Source organism: Lepisma saccharinum, chromosome 5 (genome assembly GCF_977018435.1).
Source record: "Lepisma saccharinum chromosome 5, izLepSacc3.1, whole genome shotgun sequence".
Lineage (NCBI taxonomy): Eukaryota > Metazoa > Arthropoda > Insecta > Zygentoma > Lepismatidae > Lepisma > Lepisma saccharinum.
The window spans coordinates 77503952-77520926 of NC_139233.1; the positions used below are offsets into that span (position 1 = coordinate 77503952).

The following is a 16975-nucleotide window of genomic DNA, read 5'->3' on the forward strand; positions in this document are numbered from 1 at the left end:
ATAAGATTTGTAGCTGTCTCTATAGATTGTATACAAGTACAAAATGTGGACAATTCCCTGCTAATGACGTTTTTATTTACTATTTATAATGCTAGTTATGCATTAAAGTATTTTTCTTAGGAAGTATACCAAAATCTAGTAAGTTTACGAAACAAATAATTTCTCTAATTTAACATACGCAATGATAATAGTACAATCCTTACCTGTCAAATGTGTTACGCACTGCTTCTTCACTTGCTCCAATATATTTAGATAGTAACTCCGGTCCCTGAAAGTAAATACATTTTATTTATCGCTATATGAATGATTATGTTAGCATATACACTACTTGCACATATATCACAATATGTAAGCAAGATCCTTAGCAAAATTTTAAAATGTTGGTGCAATAAAATAATGCACATCTTCCTAAAATTCAACAATTCTTTAAAAATTAACACAGACTTCTTATTCTTAAACCATGAACTAAAAATAATGACTAAAATCTCAATATCCATGATAACAGCTGAGGCTGTATCGAAGCTCAAATGGCAACACAAAACCTCAAGAGGATTATCCTGACTGCAGGTGTAAGGGTTCAAAACCATACCTGCATATTGTCTGACATGTGTTCCATTGTCGTGGCATGAATTGCAAACTTGCTGCTGATACTTTCAGAGGTAAACAATTCTATTGTAAAAGCCATGCTTATTTTCAGCAAGAAATTTAAGTCCCCTCAATGACTTCAAAGAAAATTTATATCTCGAAAACCATGTATGCTAGACCTTGTTTTATTCAGTACAAACTAGGCTACAAGCCTTCGGTAAAAAAAAAAAACAAAAAAAAAAAAAAACTAATTTTCATTTAAGTAGAAGATGATGAAAGAAAAAGAAAATTTTATTTTCTTTACAAGATTTGAACGCCAAGACATGAAGGTTCAAAACAGTACCTGCAATTGCCTGATATGTGTTCCATTCTTGTGGCAAGAATTGTGCAATTGCTGCTGATTCTTTCAGAAAAAGGTCTAATGCAAAAGCTGCAAGGTTGTCTTTTTTTGTGGGAATTTGAACCCTTCCTCCCAAATATAGCCAGAATCAAATTAAACATTATTAATTACTATAGGCCTCACGCGACAACTTGAACTCTGGAGAAAATGGAAATTGGAGGAGGCCATGTGTGTATTGTCAAGAAAAGGGCAGGTTGGTGCAGCAAAATTCCAATGTTGCAACCTACCATTATAAACAATATCTGGTCACTCAGTTTAGATGTAGATTTGCATAATTGCAAAGCCAGGCAAGAAATGTGAGAAGAAAAGCACAAACCCCGTTTCCAAAGAACCCCCCCCCCCCCCCCCCCCCCGACCTCCGTGGCAGATAGATTATCACAGCACGTTACGATGCCAGGAGTCCTGGGTTTGAATCCTGGCCTGTGGATGATATTTTTTGTAAGTGTCCCTTCATCATTATAATAAATTGTCATCTTCGCGATTAGCCAAAAGTGGCAGAAAAGTGAAGTAAAGTAAATCAAATCAATCAATTCAAAACCAACGATGCCATTGAAGCAAACCCAAAAGAGCTGGCTACACTTAAAATGATTAAAACTGAATTTCATGAAATAAGGGGAAAGTTCAACTCCTGAGGAATGGAGAAAATGTGCAAGAACACAGACTTCTTATTCTTAAACCATGAACTAAAAATAATGACTAAAATCTCAATATCCATGATAACAGCTGAGGCTGTATCGAAGCTCAAATGGCAACACAAAACCTCAAGAGGATTATCCTGACTGCAGGTGTAAGGGTTCAAAACCATACCTGCATATTGTCTGACATGTGTTCCATTGTCGTGGCATGAATTGCAAACTTGCTGCTGATACTTTCAGAGGTAAACAATTCTATTGTAAAAGCCATGCTTATTTTCAGCAAGAAATTTAAGTCCCCTCAATGACTTCAAAGAAAATTTATATCTCGAAAACCATGTATGCTAGACCTTGTTTTATTCAGTACAAACTAGGCTACAAGCCTTCGGTAAAAAAAAAAAACAAAAAAAAAAAAAACTAATTTTCATTTAAGTAGAAGATGATGAAAGAAAAAGAAAATTTTATTTTCTTTACAAGATTTGAACGCCAAGACATGAAGGTTCAAAACAGTACCTGCAATTGCCTGATATGTGTTCCATTCTTGTGGCAAGAATTGTGCAATTGCTGCTGATTCTTTCAGAAAAAGGTCTAATGCAAAAGCTGCAAGGTTGTCTTTTTTTGTGGGAATTTGAACCCTTCCTCCCAAATATAGCCAGAATCAAATTAAACATTATTAATTACTATAGGCCTCACGCGACAACTTGAACTCTGGAGAAAATGGAAATTGGAGGAGGCCATGTGTGTATTGTCAAGAAAAGGGCAGGTTGGTGCAGCAAAATTCCAATGTTGCAACCTACCATTATAAACAATATCTGGTCACTCAGTTTAGATGTAGATTTGCATAATTGCAAAGCCAGGCAAGAAATGTGAGAAGAAAAGCACAAACCCCGTTTCCAAAGAACCCCCCCCCCCCCCGACCTCCGTGGCAGATAGATTATCACAGCACGTTACGATGCCAGGAGTCCTGGGTTTGAATCCTGGCCTGTGGATGATATTTTTTGTAAGTGTCCCTTCATCATTATAATAAATTGTCATCTTCGCGATTAGCCAAAAGTGGCAGAAAAGTGAAGTAAAGTAAATCAAATCAATCAATTCAAAACCAACGATGCCATTGAAGCAAACCCAAAAGAGCTGGCTACACTTAAAATGATTAAAACTGAATTTCATGAAATAAGGGGAAAGTTCAACTCCTGAGGAATGGAGAAAATGTGCAAGAAAAGCTATAATAGACAATTTCGATATAGGGGCTATTATGTGGCTTGCAAGAAATTCATACGTTGTGGACAATACTGTACCTACACCTTTTAAAGAAGCTGCGAGAAAAAATCAATTTTCGATTTGGGACCACATTAAGGAAATGTTTACGTAATTTTAGTTTTCCTCATGTCGACCCCTGTGGTGGAGTGGGTAGCATATCGCACTACGATGCCAGGGGTCCTTGGTTCGAATCCTGGTCTGGGCATGGTGTTTGTGAATGTTAATTCATCAATTTCATCACATCATAACTCATCCACATCTTCGCAAATTAGCCAAAAGTGGCATAAAAAGTGAAGTAAAATAAAGCAAAGCAAAATGAAAACGAAAAATAAATGGTTTCTCTCACAAAAGAACTGAATCCAATAGGAAGGTTTTGATGGAAAACCAGATATTGTTGTATTGCATGTGAATTTCTTGAGATATATTCATGACTGCAGAAACACTGGAAGAGCCTTTTACTATTTAGACGAAACACACACAAACGAACATCATATGGTGCCAGTGGTAATGTGACAAAAACTCTGCAGGGCCTCTACCACCAAGTGGAAAATGCAGGAGGCTTATAATGGCAACTATTGACGTAGGACAATTTCCTATGGACTTCTGAAAGTAAAATATTTGGGCCCATAGTGAAAAATACATACAGTCAACTCTCGATTCTACGACCCCGGGTATAACGACCCCCTCGAAGTAACGACCCTTTTCCCGGGAACCGTGAAAAATTTCGAAAAAAGTTGAAAAATTGAAGGAAATCGGCCGAAAAATGCGTTTTTTTCCCCAATCATTCCCTTCACCAGCGCTCTACCGCTCACAATTGGGTCTGAACTAAAAATAGACACCACCACACCATGCTTGAGTGATATCCAATAGCACTTGACCTCTGCCCCCCCCCCCCTCCCTCAAGTGCACCAATGTTACCCCGCAACCGACAGCCGCTACCCAACGCGCCAGGCTTGTTTTGCCACGCTTTCTCTTGGATACGCGAGAAGAGAAGATCGAATGTGCTTGGATGTTATTTTAAATCGACCTTGACTTGTTTCCTTGTCCTAAGAGCTGCTGAAAACTCGCAGGTGAGGGGGGAAGGGGCAGCCCGAAATGACTGCTGGACTTGCAGTCTTTGGCAATGTGTATGGTAGGTCAAGCTCTTTCATCGATAAATACACCACCTTGAGAGATAAGATCGCAGGAATGTTCCAAAATACAGATGCCTGGCACCTGGAAGTCTGGCCCATCTGTCCAGCTCTGACCTACATTTCAGTAGGTTCCCGTGAGTGAGCAACTCTCGACCTTGTAGCCGACAAGTTCCAGTAACCGCTTTCATTCAAAACGTGTTCTTTGTTCCCTGCAACACTTCATAAAAAAGCGAAACTGTTAGAGATAATCAAAGCCACATAGGCGAACTGAAGATCGTCAACCCGCTTAATGCGTTGTCATCCAGGTTTCCACAAAAGTTTACTTCGATCTTACGTGCATCATAACTCCCGTTTCCCACTTCATACGTTTTCCTAATTGTGTCGTAATATCTGCCAAAAAAGTGTTGGCTGACTGACTTCCTCCCTTTTTCCTGTCAACAAAGGGGGGAGGGGCGATTTTCTTGCTCGTGTGCGAACACGGGCTGATTACAGGCGAGGGTGGAAGTGGACCCACCCTTCTTCCTTTAACATCTAAAATGGGGCAACCAGTTCTGGATATATTCTTGAAAACGAACAAAAACAGAATAAAAAAAATTAACCCTCCCCCCCTTTTCCCAGCTTATTTTCCGCCACTAGTGTGCACGGCACTTCCCCCTCCCTTTTCCCAGCTTATTCTCCGCCACTGGTGTGCACGGCAATGTTGATAATTGCAGAATTCAGGTCTTTTTTTATGCTGTTGTCTGCATAGGAAATATTACCCGTATTATTGTCTGTTGCATGGTAAAACGTAAAGCAAGGGACATTTCCTTCTTCACACACTCCTGTTAAAAGTTCCGTCTTCGACAGTTGCGTTATCTTTAAAATGCTGGGACTTTTCTCTTCCGCCACCTGTTGCTCGAACTTCCAGCCGGTCTCCTTTGTTTTTACGATGCAGCTGGCGCCAGTGCTTTGTCTAGCGTCTTCAAAGCTCTTGCTTGCCGATAACAGCAATGACTCATCCAGCGCGAAGGAAAAAGTTATTGTTTTGAATCTCGCAAAGCTGTTTTCATTTGACGATAACGAAATTCGATCTCCAGAAAGGAAAACAAGAGTTAAAACAACTTCATGTTCTGCGCCTTCTGATAAGCAAAACTGTAAATTTAATTCACATCCGCTTTTCTTCAGAACCATTCATGTGAAGAAAAAAAAAGTGCTCAATGTAGGAATGGTCGCTGAGATCGATTAATAAGACATTATTCAAGGGGAAAACTTTTGGAGGAGTTGGTGTTTGACATCAGGAATACTCCTAAATCCAACATTAAATCATCGATTAACGTGAGAGTAAATAACGATCTACCATTTTGATATGTAAAAGTGCGCAGTTTCATAAAGCTTGTTCATTTTATGCTGATGGGCTAATCGGGACTAAATATACAGTTTAAAGTGAAATTCAATTCCAAACCTAAATGACTTTCGACTGGGACGCTGTTTAATGACGTGTCCTAGAATACGCATTGGGTGAAGACAGATTGCAAGTTGCACGTTTCCTTTTTCTGGATTACAATGCAAGTCAAGGAAGGAGTTTGGACTGCTCCCTTCAATGGGGAAGGGGGGAGGGTGAATGAAGTTGGTTGAAGCAAAGAAAACGTGTTTTTTTTTGTGATGTATTTTACACAGCCGAAACAGAACGAAAATTACAGCCCCGCTTTTTGCTTTTTTTTTTTTTTTTTTTTTTTTTTTTTTTTTTTTTTTGGTGCCTATAAAGGTTGTGTTGTTTCTCCCGAGAGATCTAATCTTACCAGTTAATCTTGTAACAGACAATGCTCCACTAGACACGTATAAAATCCAACATTCATTCTGCCCCATTATCTCCCGACTTTTGCTGGCGCCAGTGTAACTGGTGTCAAGATTCTTCGAGTTTCGCTTGCAATAAGCGAGAGATTGTTTTCCTTTCCATAGGTCTCGGTGCAAACGACTTTCTCATGAACTATAATTGTAAGAATTTCCTGGAAAAGCAACGACTGTGCACAATTGAAAGAAAGTAACATTATTTTTTTGTGAAAACGTTTTCATGTTCTATTTTCCTTCTCGCAACACGCGTCCTGTGCATAACAGGTTGTATAACTACCAGGATAAATTGTGTTACCATCTCCTATGCATCTTTGTGTTCGTTTGATCTCCGTTTAAGCAGAAAATTGGGGCAAATTCCAATAACGACCCCTTCGAAATAACGACCCTTTTCCCGGGAACTGTGAAAGGTCGTTGAATCGAGAGTTGACTGTATATCGAGAATACCGCAACGCATATACCTATTGATGATGTCAGAGGGGGTGGATGGATACTTCCGTTACGAAAGGGAGAGGGAAGGAAATGGGGGAAGAGGAGCTCGCAGCATTGCGTACAAAGTAAACATGGCTGTAGTAGGTAAGGTTAGAAGGTTGATATACTTCTCTTGTCAATTAAAACAACATACTCTATGTATACGGCTTTGTTAAGAAATGCTCCTGCTTATCAGGCATTCTGGTAACATTTATTGGGAATAGCAAGAATTTAGTGCGGTTGCAAACACTGTTTTTGAAGGGCGGAGAACTCATTATGAGGGTTGTCACTGCCTCTGTGGTCAACTCGAATACTTTCTCCCCATAGCTCAAGTTATGGCGCAAGACCTATAATAAGATGCCTCAAGGTTCATGTAGCACCAAAATATGTATCTCTAAACATTACCTGAGTCACAGTATGTTCCAAAAGTGAAAGAAAGAAAGAAAAAAATGCAACACATGTGTCACATCATGGAATTAGTGACCTCACCTAAATGTGACATGTACATAACATTTCGGCATTTAAGGGTTAAGGATTAATTTTTAGCCCATTTTTGGAAATTCTATTCATATTAAAATTCTACAGGGAGGTTATTTCAGTCGTTCACCGTCAGACCGTCGGCCGTCGAGCGCCTCCTTCATGCAACAGTTCCCGGCAAATTGACTTACAGGAAGCCCGTAACAGAAACCGCTTGCTTTGTAATGTTTCCACTTTTCACAATTACAGTTACAATTACAATTGAAATAAGCACGTACCTTGTCGCAAGGATGCTGGAAAAGGTGTCCTCCCAAATACAAATATTTCTGGCACCTTATTTCTGACATCTAAACCTAGATTAGACATCGCTACTTTATCCTCAGTTGTCGCGACAGCGCCGGCAGCTTATCGGGGGTCGGGGGAGTTGTCAGCCGCGAGAAGGCGCTTCATACTGAACAAACGCGACACCTGTCGCCAGTGATGCCAACCGTAGGGACATGTCCCTACGCATAGGGACTTTCACTATATTTCGCCCGCGTAGGGACAGATTTTACCAAATAAGGGAAAACGTAGGGACTTTTTTCAATCTTGGAAAACAACATTTTATTGTGCAAAGGTGCAAAGCTTACTCGCCAGTCAGTTGCACTTTCTTCGTGCTCGGTTTGGAATGAATGGATTAGTTTATCTGGATACTTTAGCGAGGAGGAGAAAAAAGAACTAACCAACAAATCTCCATCAGAATTTTGAAACATGTTATCGGTTACCAAGAACTTTCAAGGCAAGTTATTTTTTGAAAACATTTTCACTCTCGCGAAAATAGTGCTAACATTGCCACATTCTAACGCGGAAACGGAAAGAATATTTTCAATGTTAAGTGATACAAAAACAAAAAAAAAGATAAATAAAATGGGACCAGAATGGTTTAAGACTGAAGGAAATACAGCATCACCAACCAACATCTATCTCTTGGCAGCAGCAGCATGTATGACTTCAAATAACATAATCAACAGTAAACGACTCAACGTTATTCATTAGGGGTGTGCGGGATCCCGAAAAGTCAGGACCGGGATCGGGAAAAAAAATTCCCGTCCCGATACCGACTTCGGGAAATGACTTCCCGACTTTTCGGGATCCCAAACAGTCGGGAAATAGCTACCGAATGGTCACTTTAAGAAGTCGTTAATTTTCGACGTTTTCTGCATTGTAAGTTTCTGTAACTTATCGGAAATTGTAAGTTTTTAATCTAGAAATGCCAAAACAATCACTTAAAGTGAAAAGCAAATTTTTTCGTCCCGACCCAAAAAATTCTGTCCCGCACACTCTAATTATTCATTAAGGCAAGAATTTACAATACCGGACCATTCTGTAATTTCTATGCTACGTCTTATACTCACGAAATAATTAGTCGTGATGATTTATCTCAAGTTAACATGTTGGGGTGAGGTAAAAAAATTGGGTCATTAACGTGTATAAGTTGTAAAATAAGCTTTTTCATTCTCGCAATGATTCTCAGTATACAAGTATGGTAGCCATATTTGTTGATATGAACAATTGACGACGTTCGCAATTAGTTACTCTGTCTACAGCGTTGCCACACTGTTGATTTCATACTTGGAGAGCATGGATCGTGTAAGAATGGCGGAAGAGAACAGTAAAAATGTTGTTAATGTTGTACAGATTGTTCGGTGGAGTGTGCAGGAGGATGGCCGTGGGCTAATTAATAAACTTATGGATTTCGGTATATTGCCGAAAGAAGGTGCTTACATGTGACAGCGACAATCACGATGTAGAAGAACATGTGGAGTGTGGACTGATTTGATTACAGGTAAGTTTGGTAATAGTGCATCGATCGTAAAAGTGCAGAATACGAAAATGGCGTCTTCGATGATGAACGTTTGCCGTTAAAGTGCTACGAAAATAAGATTTCTTTTATCGGTTCGTAATCACAATTAACCCAAAACTATTCACGTATAGCCCCACTGACCATTCTCGGTAAGTTTAGGTTAAGTTAGGTTAGGCAAGGCAAACATAGTTAAAAATTTGGGGTCGAAAAACCATGCACAGGTAGCCCCACAAACGTTTGACGAATAGCCCCACGAACCATTCAGGTAAGGTTAGGTTAGGATAGGATAGGCAAACATAGTTAAAATTTGGGGTCGTAGTAATATCAGGAATGTATATTTAGTTTTTAAGTATTGGAAACACAAAATCTTCCAGTAAACAATGAGCAATCGTGCCGATCGCGGACCACTCAATTTCACTTATTTTGCAATTTCTACACGTGACCCCCAAATTTTAACTTCAAATTCGTGATTAGGAGGCCTCAATTAGTGAGTATGCGAAATATTACAAAAATCAGGGAGGGGTCCTGTATTGTAAATTCGCTCCTTCATTAATTGTGGAAGCACCGAGCAGAAAGATTTGGTAAGTAAATGTGTATATTTTATCTTCTGTTTTGCATGCTCATGAGGTGTTGTTTTTTTTAGTCGCTTTACTTGGCGTAGGGACATTTGGTCAGTTGTAGGGACATTGCCGAAAAATGGTTAGCAACACTGTCGGCTACCAGACGTAGTGAGTGTACCGTACCCTCATGCACACTTCTGTTTGCGTTTATCAGTACGCGTGTTTTTTATACGGTTTTATTCATTTATTCAGTGCTAGTGCTTTATTGTGTGTTAATTGTTATTCATTCATTAGTTATGCCGCTAAACAAATATAGTCTTGAACAAAGAGTTTTTATGTACGATAATTACGTGAAAACGAATTCTTGCAGAAAAGTGGTCAGGCAATTACGAGAGACAGGATCTCTTGAACCTAAGAAACGTGTTGTATTGCTGTTGAAACATCTCTTATAACACAGGAGGTTAGTGATCATCATTATTATTACTTTTAAATATCATTTTACGCTTTCGGTTTGCTTTATTTGCCGGGATGCTCTCTTCCATTTCTGTCATACTGAGGATAAAATAGCGATGTCTAATCCAAGATTAGATGTCAGAAATAAGGTGCCAGGAATATTTGTATTTGGGAATACACCATTTCCAGCATCCTTGCGACAAGGTACGTGCTTATTTCAATTGTAATTGTAACTGTAATTGTGAAAAGTGGAAACATTACAAAGCAAGCGGTTTCTGTTACGGGCTTCCTGTAAGTCAATTTGCCGGGAACTGTTGCATGAAGGAGGCGCTCGACGGCCGACGGTCTGACGGTGAACGACTGAAATAACCTCCCTGTAGGTGTCAATCGTGTATATTTTTAATTGTTAATTTGAAAACAAAACTAAGTAATGCATAAGAAAAGTTTACTGTTTCCGAGATGGGAATTTGGATTTTTTTTTTCCAAATTAATTATGAAGGCCCACTGCCTTCATTGAGGATTACCCAAATTCACGACGTGGAAACACTATTCTTCATGTATGCAATACTAAAATCACATTTACAGAATTCATCATGAAAAATAACTAACTTTAAGAAAACTAAATTGAAATATGTGATACTTTAAAATTTGGTCTCTTTGGTTAATAAAATATAAACAAATATTTTGTTATTTAATAAATTTCAATTCAATAATGGTAAAAAGAACTTCATTTAAGAATTAATACTATTAATAGTTGTAGAGTACTTTTAGTAACTAAACAATTTATGTCTTTTTAAAAAGAATGTAACTACTTTTATAATCTCTAATGTAACTGGTGAGTGTCAGAAGAGGGTAGAAGTGGAACACTGTAAAAAGAGGGTAATAACAGAGAAAGGTGAAGGAGCCTTCAGAATCACACTAATCAGAATTTCCAACCTTAAGATAGAATGATGCTTACCTTTATGCTAATAAAGTTTAGGCTGAATTCTCGAGCCACAGCTCCAGCCAATAAGGTCTTCCCTGTCCCAGGGGCACCGTATAGCAACACTCCAGACTGGTGTCTCAAAGGAGAGTGTTCGAACAACTCAGGATACTGAAGGGATAAAATGAGTAAATAACAATTAAACCAAAATCTTGCACTCCAGAACAAAGAAATTTCGGTAAAACTGATTTATATGTTAATATATACATATAAGTATGAAGCTGAAATCACTAATATTTTGTATTATCTTTGCACATCATGGCATGTAGACTAGAAAAATTCAATTTTTATTTTCCATATTTGTACATACATTAGGTTTTGGTTCATATTTTACATATTATTTCCATATTTCAGAACATTTCCCAACATATACTCCATATTCGTGCAATAACTATGAGGCGCATTTCAAAACAAAGGGCCGATTCATTGTATCAAACAAGAAAAGAAGTGTAGCAACACTGTATTAGTGGTTACAAACACCTACATACCAACTTCATTTTTCAACTGAGTCACCATGTTTTTCAAGCATTTTTGATACCGTGGATCAAGGTTTCTTATACCCTCTGCATAGAACTTCGCCGCCTACGAGTTGAGCCAATCCAACTCCTCGGTTTCTTCAAATCCTTGAGACTCAAGCCACTTTTTGAGCTGCAGGAAGATGCAATAATCACTTGGTACAAGGTCTGGACTATTTCAGGAGTGATCAACAAGTTCCCACCCTGAACCTCTGAATCGTCTAGAGAGTGAGGGTGACAGTGTGGTTTAGCATTGTCATGGATAAGAACAGTTCGAGGGCAGCATTCCACTTCGTCGGTTGTGTATGATTTTGATAGTGTTTTACAGTACCCCTGTGATGTGATTGTTTTCTCCGGCACCATCAAATTCACCTTAAGAACACATTGTTGGTCCCAGAAAACAGTTGCCATGACTTTTTGTGCAGATAAAGTTTGATTGAATTTTTTTGCCTTTGGTGGGTGTGTATTCACGACACCGTTGGCATATTTTTCCTTCGCTCATTACTAGGGGAAGAATTTTAAGGTGCAAAATTATGGTTGGGAAAGGGGGGGGGGGGGGAAAGGTACTGAAAATGTTTTAAAAAAGGTGCTGACAAAATGCCTTTATTCAGTGCTCTCTTTTTCTGCACCTTCTGTATATAATACGCGCGGACCGCATAGAGAACTCTGGTTCTGCCGAATAGGCTTTGTTGAAGTTTGTGTTTTCTCTCGCGGGTTTTGTAACATTTTCTTGGGAACTATTGAGGCTGCAATGACTATATTATACCATTTTATAGTTCTCGTTCAAACAGAGTGAAAATCTTTTATTATTCTGTCCAATTTTTTAACAAATCATGAAAGAAAAGGAAGGGAAAAGGTGCTGAAGCATCAAAGAGGGAGTAAAAAGGGGATAAATGTGCTAATCTCACGAAAAGGTCCAAAAAGGTGCAACAAAGTGTGTTCATTTTACTTGATTTCATGTCCTAAAATACATATTTCAAATGATCGGTTTGAAAACAGCTATATTTTTGGAAAGGTGCTGCACCTTAAAATCCTTTCCCTACTCATTACACTCGGAGCATACACTTCACACAGTTCTCGGTGAATTTCAGCACCATTATGATCTTTGGCATTAAGAAATCGAATCACAGACCGTATCTCAACTGAAGGAATTGTGTAATCATGCAGCCATAGTAACACACTCTTATTCACAGGATAACCAACAACAGACTAGTAAAAATATAATTGTTGGGTGGCCAATGGACCAGTTGATGTTTGTGCACAGGCACGATTCGATCACTGTTACCAGTCACTTTTTAAAAATAATCGGCCCTTATTTTTTAAATGAACCTCGTACATGTCTCCATGTGACCAAAAGAGTTTGGTGAATTTCTTCCGAATAACTGATAAAGTCCGAAGCAACATTAACCAAACGAAAGTTTACGACCTTATATATACCCTCCAATTGGGTTAATTACAAGTTTTCTGTCAACCAAACAATAATATATTTTTTCAATTTTACACCTCACAACTATTTGCTTTTGCTATTGTAAAACAATTGACATTCCTATTTATTTACAAATGGTGTCAACAATAGAGAATGAGTGCTGGAGCATCGGCTCCTGGTTGTTACAAACATTATTTTGGCAACGTTGGAAGAGAGTCCCAAGTCAAGCAGCGCATTGCTAACCCCACCCTCGCTACTAGTATGGGATTCGCTTCTGCTTTATTTTCAAGACAGTTACATTAATAGTTACAATGCAGAGACTGTACATTATGTAGCTCATGTAGTGTCTCATATTATTAAAAAGGTAAATGTTTACAATTTTAAGTCAATATTTAACTCCATATTTTGGTGAAAATAACTAAATACGTATTTAGTTACACATTTGGCACATTTTTACTACATATAAATCCGTTCCCTGCCTATTATATGTATGCCAGAGGCGTGGCGTGCATGTAGCCGGTGTTACCGCAGGTAACAGCAAAATGTAAAAAACTAAAAAGTTGTTTCAATAAAATTACAACATTGTTAAACACGTTAATGAACACCGTTGCCGTCCAGTAGATATTGCCTAGGACATTTTTTCTGCAGCTGACAGAAGGGAAGAGGGAGGCCATTCAGCTACCCTAAAGAGGCAGCAAGGGAGAAGAGGGCGCCAATGCAAGGAAAGAGTGGGGAAGGACTTTGGGGCATAGTGTGCTATAGGGTTATTCATATGCCTGTTAAAAGGCCCTGTTGCCATTCAGACCCACCGGATCAGCCAGTGTTGTCATATCGGATTGGCAGAAAAGAGCTAAGCCCCACCTAAAATAGGAATACCATTTCTGCGAAGCAACTATAGGTAGACTGCAGAGCCAAGGCTGGATTGAACTCCAACTGAGACCAGATAGGTAATAGACGAAAATATAGTTCCTTGGTGTGATTCGTGATTTGGACAAACCTTGCTCCAAAATACTAAGTTGGCAACAGCAGTACGTACAGCTGTGTGCTTCCCTTCCACAAAGGAGCAGAGTTCTGTCGTCTGCTCAGTACTCACCACACAAATGTCAAACTGACCCGAGAAAAGTGTGAATCTTCTTCTTTCCCTTCGCACCTCATTGCAAAGAAACAGAGACAGATGAAGAATTAACAAGGGTCTACCACTACTCATTGGATTTTCCTGGTAACTGTCTCATGAGTGGTAGTTCTTTCTAGGAGTGTTTGTGGCTAATCACTGTGCTAATTGCAAAACAAGAACGAATTGAACAAATATCTAGCTCGAAGACATGTTTTCTTTGCCGGGGGGGGGGGGGGGGTGATAACATCTAGCAGGCATAATTGTCAATTCTCGTACTGAGAGCAGGTAACACTTTTGAAAAAGTCACGCGATATTCTTAACTGCATTAAAATGAGGAACAGGGAACACAACACAAAACAGCATAAAAACAAAAGGTCAAAAGGGGCTATCAAAGTTTCAGGGATATTTCATACCTATCATCTAGATTAAAAGGAAAGGTAAAAAATGTAAAAAATATATAATTAAAAAATAAATATATATATTAAAAAAAAACAAGTCAAAAAAGTAGGCAAGAACTGAGCTGATGTCAGGTCTAAGGTGTGATTGAAATAGTTACACTCGTAATTTTTTGTGTGGAGGGCAGGATCAATTTATTAGTTCTCTGTATTTGTTAGACGATGAAGAGCCAAGGAAAGTAAATATTGTCAAAATCATTAAGATCATGTTTTGTTCTGATTAATGTTCTACTTTCCTTTACATTTCTATCCAGCTTGAACCTAGGATGGGCAATTAGTGCTTCATTTTTCTTAAGAGTCCTTTGTGGCATTTATTTTCAAGCTGTTTTGTACACAATGAATGAGCTAATACTACTGAAATCGAAGTTTTCTCAGCTTCTTTTTGTTTCGGCTATGAATATGTTGCTGCTTCTGGCTACCTCTATGAGCAATGGAAAAATATACATTAAAATGCTGACACATCTTTTTTCTGTTTTATCTTCCATAGAGACCAACATGAATTCTCTTTGAGGACCACTGTTGAAAGTGCACTTTTGAATCTTTCACAATTTCAACTTTCGCTCATAAAACAACAACAAATGTAAAACTAAAACTTACATTATTGAAGATTACGCACACACAGATGTACTACGTAGAAATTTTCAGCGGAAAAAAAATGCATTTTGCTGAAAATTTCTACGTAGTACATCTCCTGTGTGTGCCTAATCTTCAATAATTAACATCTCTACGCTGGGAGGAACCAGGCAAAGTCGAAGTCTACTGTCTTTCAAAGGCAACAAACCCCGTTGCGGTAGCACTGGCAGAGATGATTCCACGTAGGTAAAACAGCGATAGCAAAACATCAGGCAAGGCCAGGCTGGCTCGATAGCTCAGTGATAGAGCAATGGCACGGTATGCCAGAGACCCAGGTTCAAGTCCTGGTCGAGCCTGCATTTTTCGCTGAAAATTTCTACGTAAAACTTAGGTATTTTTGTTATTTTACATAACTTTTCTGCCACTTTTTGCCTAATGAGGATGTATGATGATTACACAAAATTGATGGGAGGGACACTCACAAAGAACATCCACATCCAGGCTGCGATTTGAGCCTGGGAACTTTGGTAGCAAGATGAAGAGTTGACCACTTAATGCGGATTGGCCATTCTATGTGCATTTTATATGCTGCACCTAGCTAATGAATAGAATAAAAGTGAATGCTACAAAACGGACACAATCCATGAGATATACAAATGTTGTAAAAATATTTTTTTTTCCTTTTCTCTCTCGATCTTGTTCAAAGTATTAATAAAAATGGGACAATATTGACACTTTCAACAAAACAACAGGACAGATGGGACCCAGCAATATAATGGTGCATTCTCATTCTGATGAAATAGCAGATAAGTATTCATAAATTTTATAACAGTACATTGTCAGTATCAGTTAGAATTTCATATTGGTTCATCCCTAATTTATATTAATTTATGTAGAATTAGAATACAGCCATACACAAGCTGGACCCAATAGGAGGTTATTTATTTATTTATTTATTACGTCTTGTTTATCATGGTGAAGTTAAGGCTTTGTAGCCTTTTCTACCACTTAATCATGTTTACATCAAAATTTTAGCATATCAAAATTAGAAAACAACATTTAAAGCATTACATACAAAGATAAATATTGAAAACAAAGAAAGAACAATATAAAATTACAAAAAAAAAGGGGGGGAATACATACGGGAATAAAAGTCTAACCTATACTCACGTGCATACAACAAAACACACACACACACCCACACTCACTCACATATTCATAAGAGTAGTCAGGGATTTGAAATATTAGGTGAATAATGGTTTTCAGTGTTCTTTTTGCAATTAACTGTATTCAAATTGTCACTAACATATAAGCTTACACTAATGTGCTAACTATGTGCCCAATAAAAAATGTTTTAATTGTGTCTTAAAGATATGTGCTGAAGATGAGTTCCAGATTTCGAGGTGCAGTGAGTTCCAAAGACGAGAAGTGAAAGAAGAATGGTGAAAGATTTTGAATAAAAATTTGAGTTACGAAGGGATATGAGTAGTTGAGTTCTAACGTGCGATCTGGTGTCAAGGCTGTGTGATTCAGAAAGCATGGAGAATGTGCTCGAGAGATGAGTCGGTTCATTTGAACTGATTGCCCTATAGACAAGGGTGAGGTTGTGTACCTTTCGCCGATCAATTAATTTCAGCCAATTCAGTTTTGCAAAGAAAACAGATAAATGATCCCTACATGGATCTGTTTTGCAGTAAGAACATGAACATACAGTATTTCAATGGCAATTTGCATATACTGAGAACTTTCTTCCTTTTCCCTTCATTATAGTTAAGAAATGTTTCTAAATATCTGTAACTTACTTTAGAAGGCCACTGGAGTATTTCTATCAGCTTCTCCTTTACTTCAGTCAGTCCACCCACATCTGCCCATGAGTAATCAGTTGTTTTAAACAATTCTACTTCTCGCAGAGAAAGAGGAACATAATTTTCCAAGGCTTTGTCCAGGTCACAACATTCTATGTACGTTTTTGGTAGTGAACATTCTGCCGTAATTTGCCCTGAAATTTAACAAATACGTAAGTTAATAAATAAATATAGCACTAAACACACGCCCATGAAAATAAGCTGTTGAGCAGAATTCCACTGGTGCCACATATGGGAAAAGCAAAGCGAGAGCAGGACAAAAATTGCTGGTTCCTGTACACTGTGTGGGAATGTCAACCGGGCTGCATTTCCTAGTTCAAGAGTCAGACCGACCTCTCTCTGGGCATACATTTGTCATCACTGATCTTTCGAGCAAATACGAGGGCAAATCAAAAAGTCCTTGGGCC

The 16975-nt window shown here is 38.4% G+C and overlaps 1 protein-coding gene and 1 non-coding gene across 2 annotated transcripts in view; one reads left to right on the forward strand and one right to left on the reverse strand.

Annotated features, from left to right (window-relative positions):
* LOC145988087 (peroxisomal ATPase PEX1-like) overlaps positions 1-16975 on the reverse strand; it is a 134999-nt gene that overhangs the window by 111918 nt on the left and 6106 nt on the right. Inside the window, exons 3-5 of the mRNA XM_083122921.1 lie at positions 16506-16702; positions 10597-10731; positions 204-268 (exon numbers count right to left, since the gene is read on the reverse strand). Of these exons, the coding sequence (XP_082979047.1) occupies positions 204-268; positions 10597-10731; positions 16506-16702 (397 nt within the window). The remainder of the gene's footprint in view (positions 1-203; positions 269-10596; positions 10732-16505; positions 16703-16975) is intronic.
* On the forward strand, positions 14989-15059 carry TRNAT-GGU (transfer RNA threonine (anticodon GGU)). The gene has a single exon. It is a non-coding gene; the product is annotated as a tRNA-Thr (tRNA).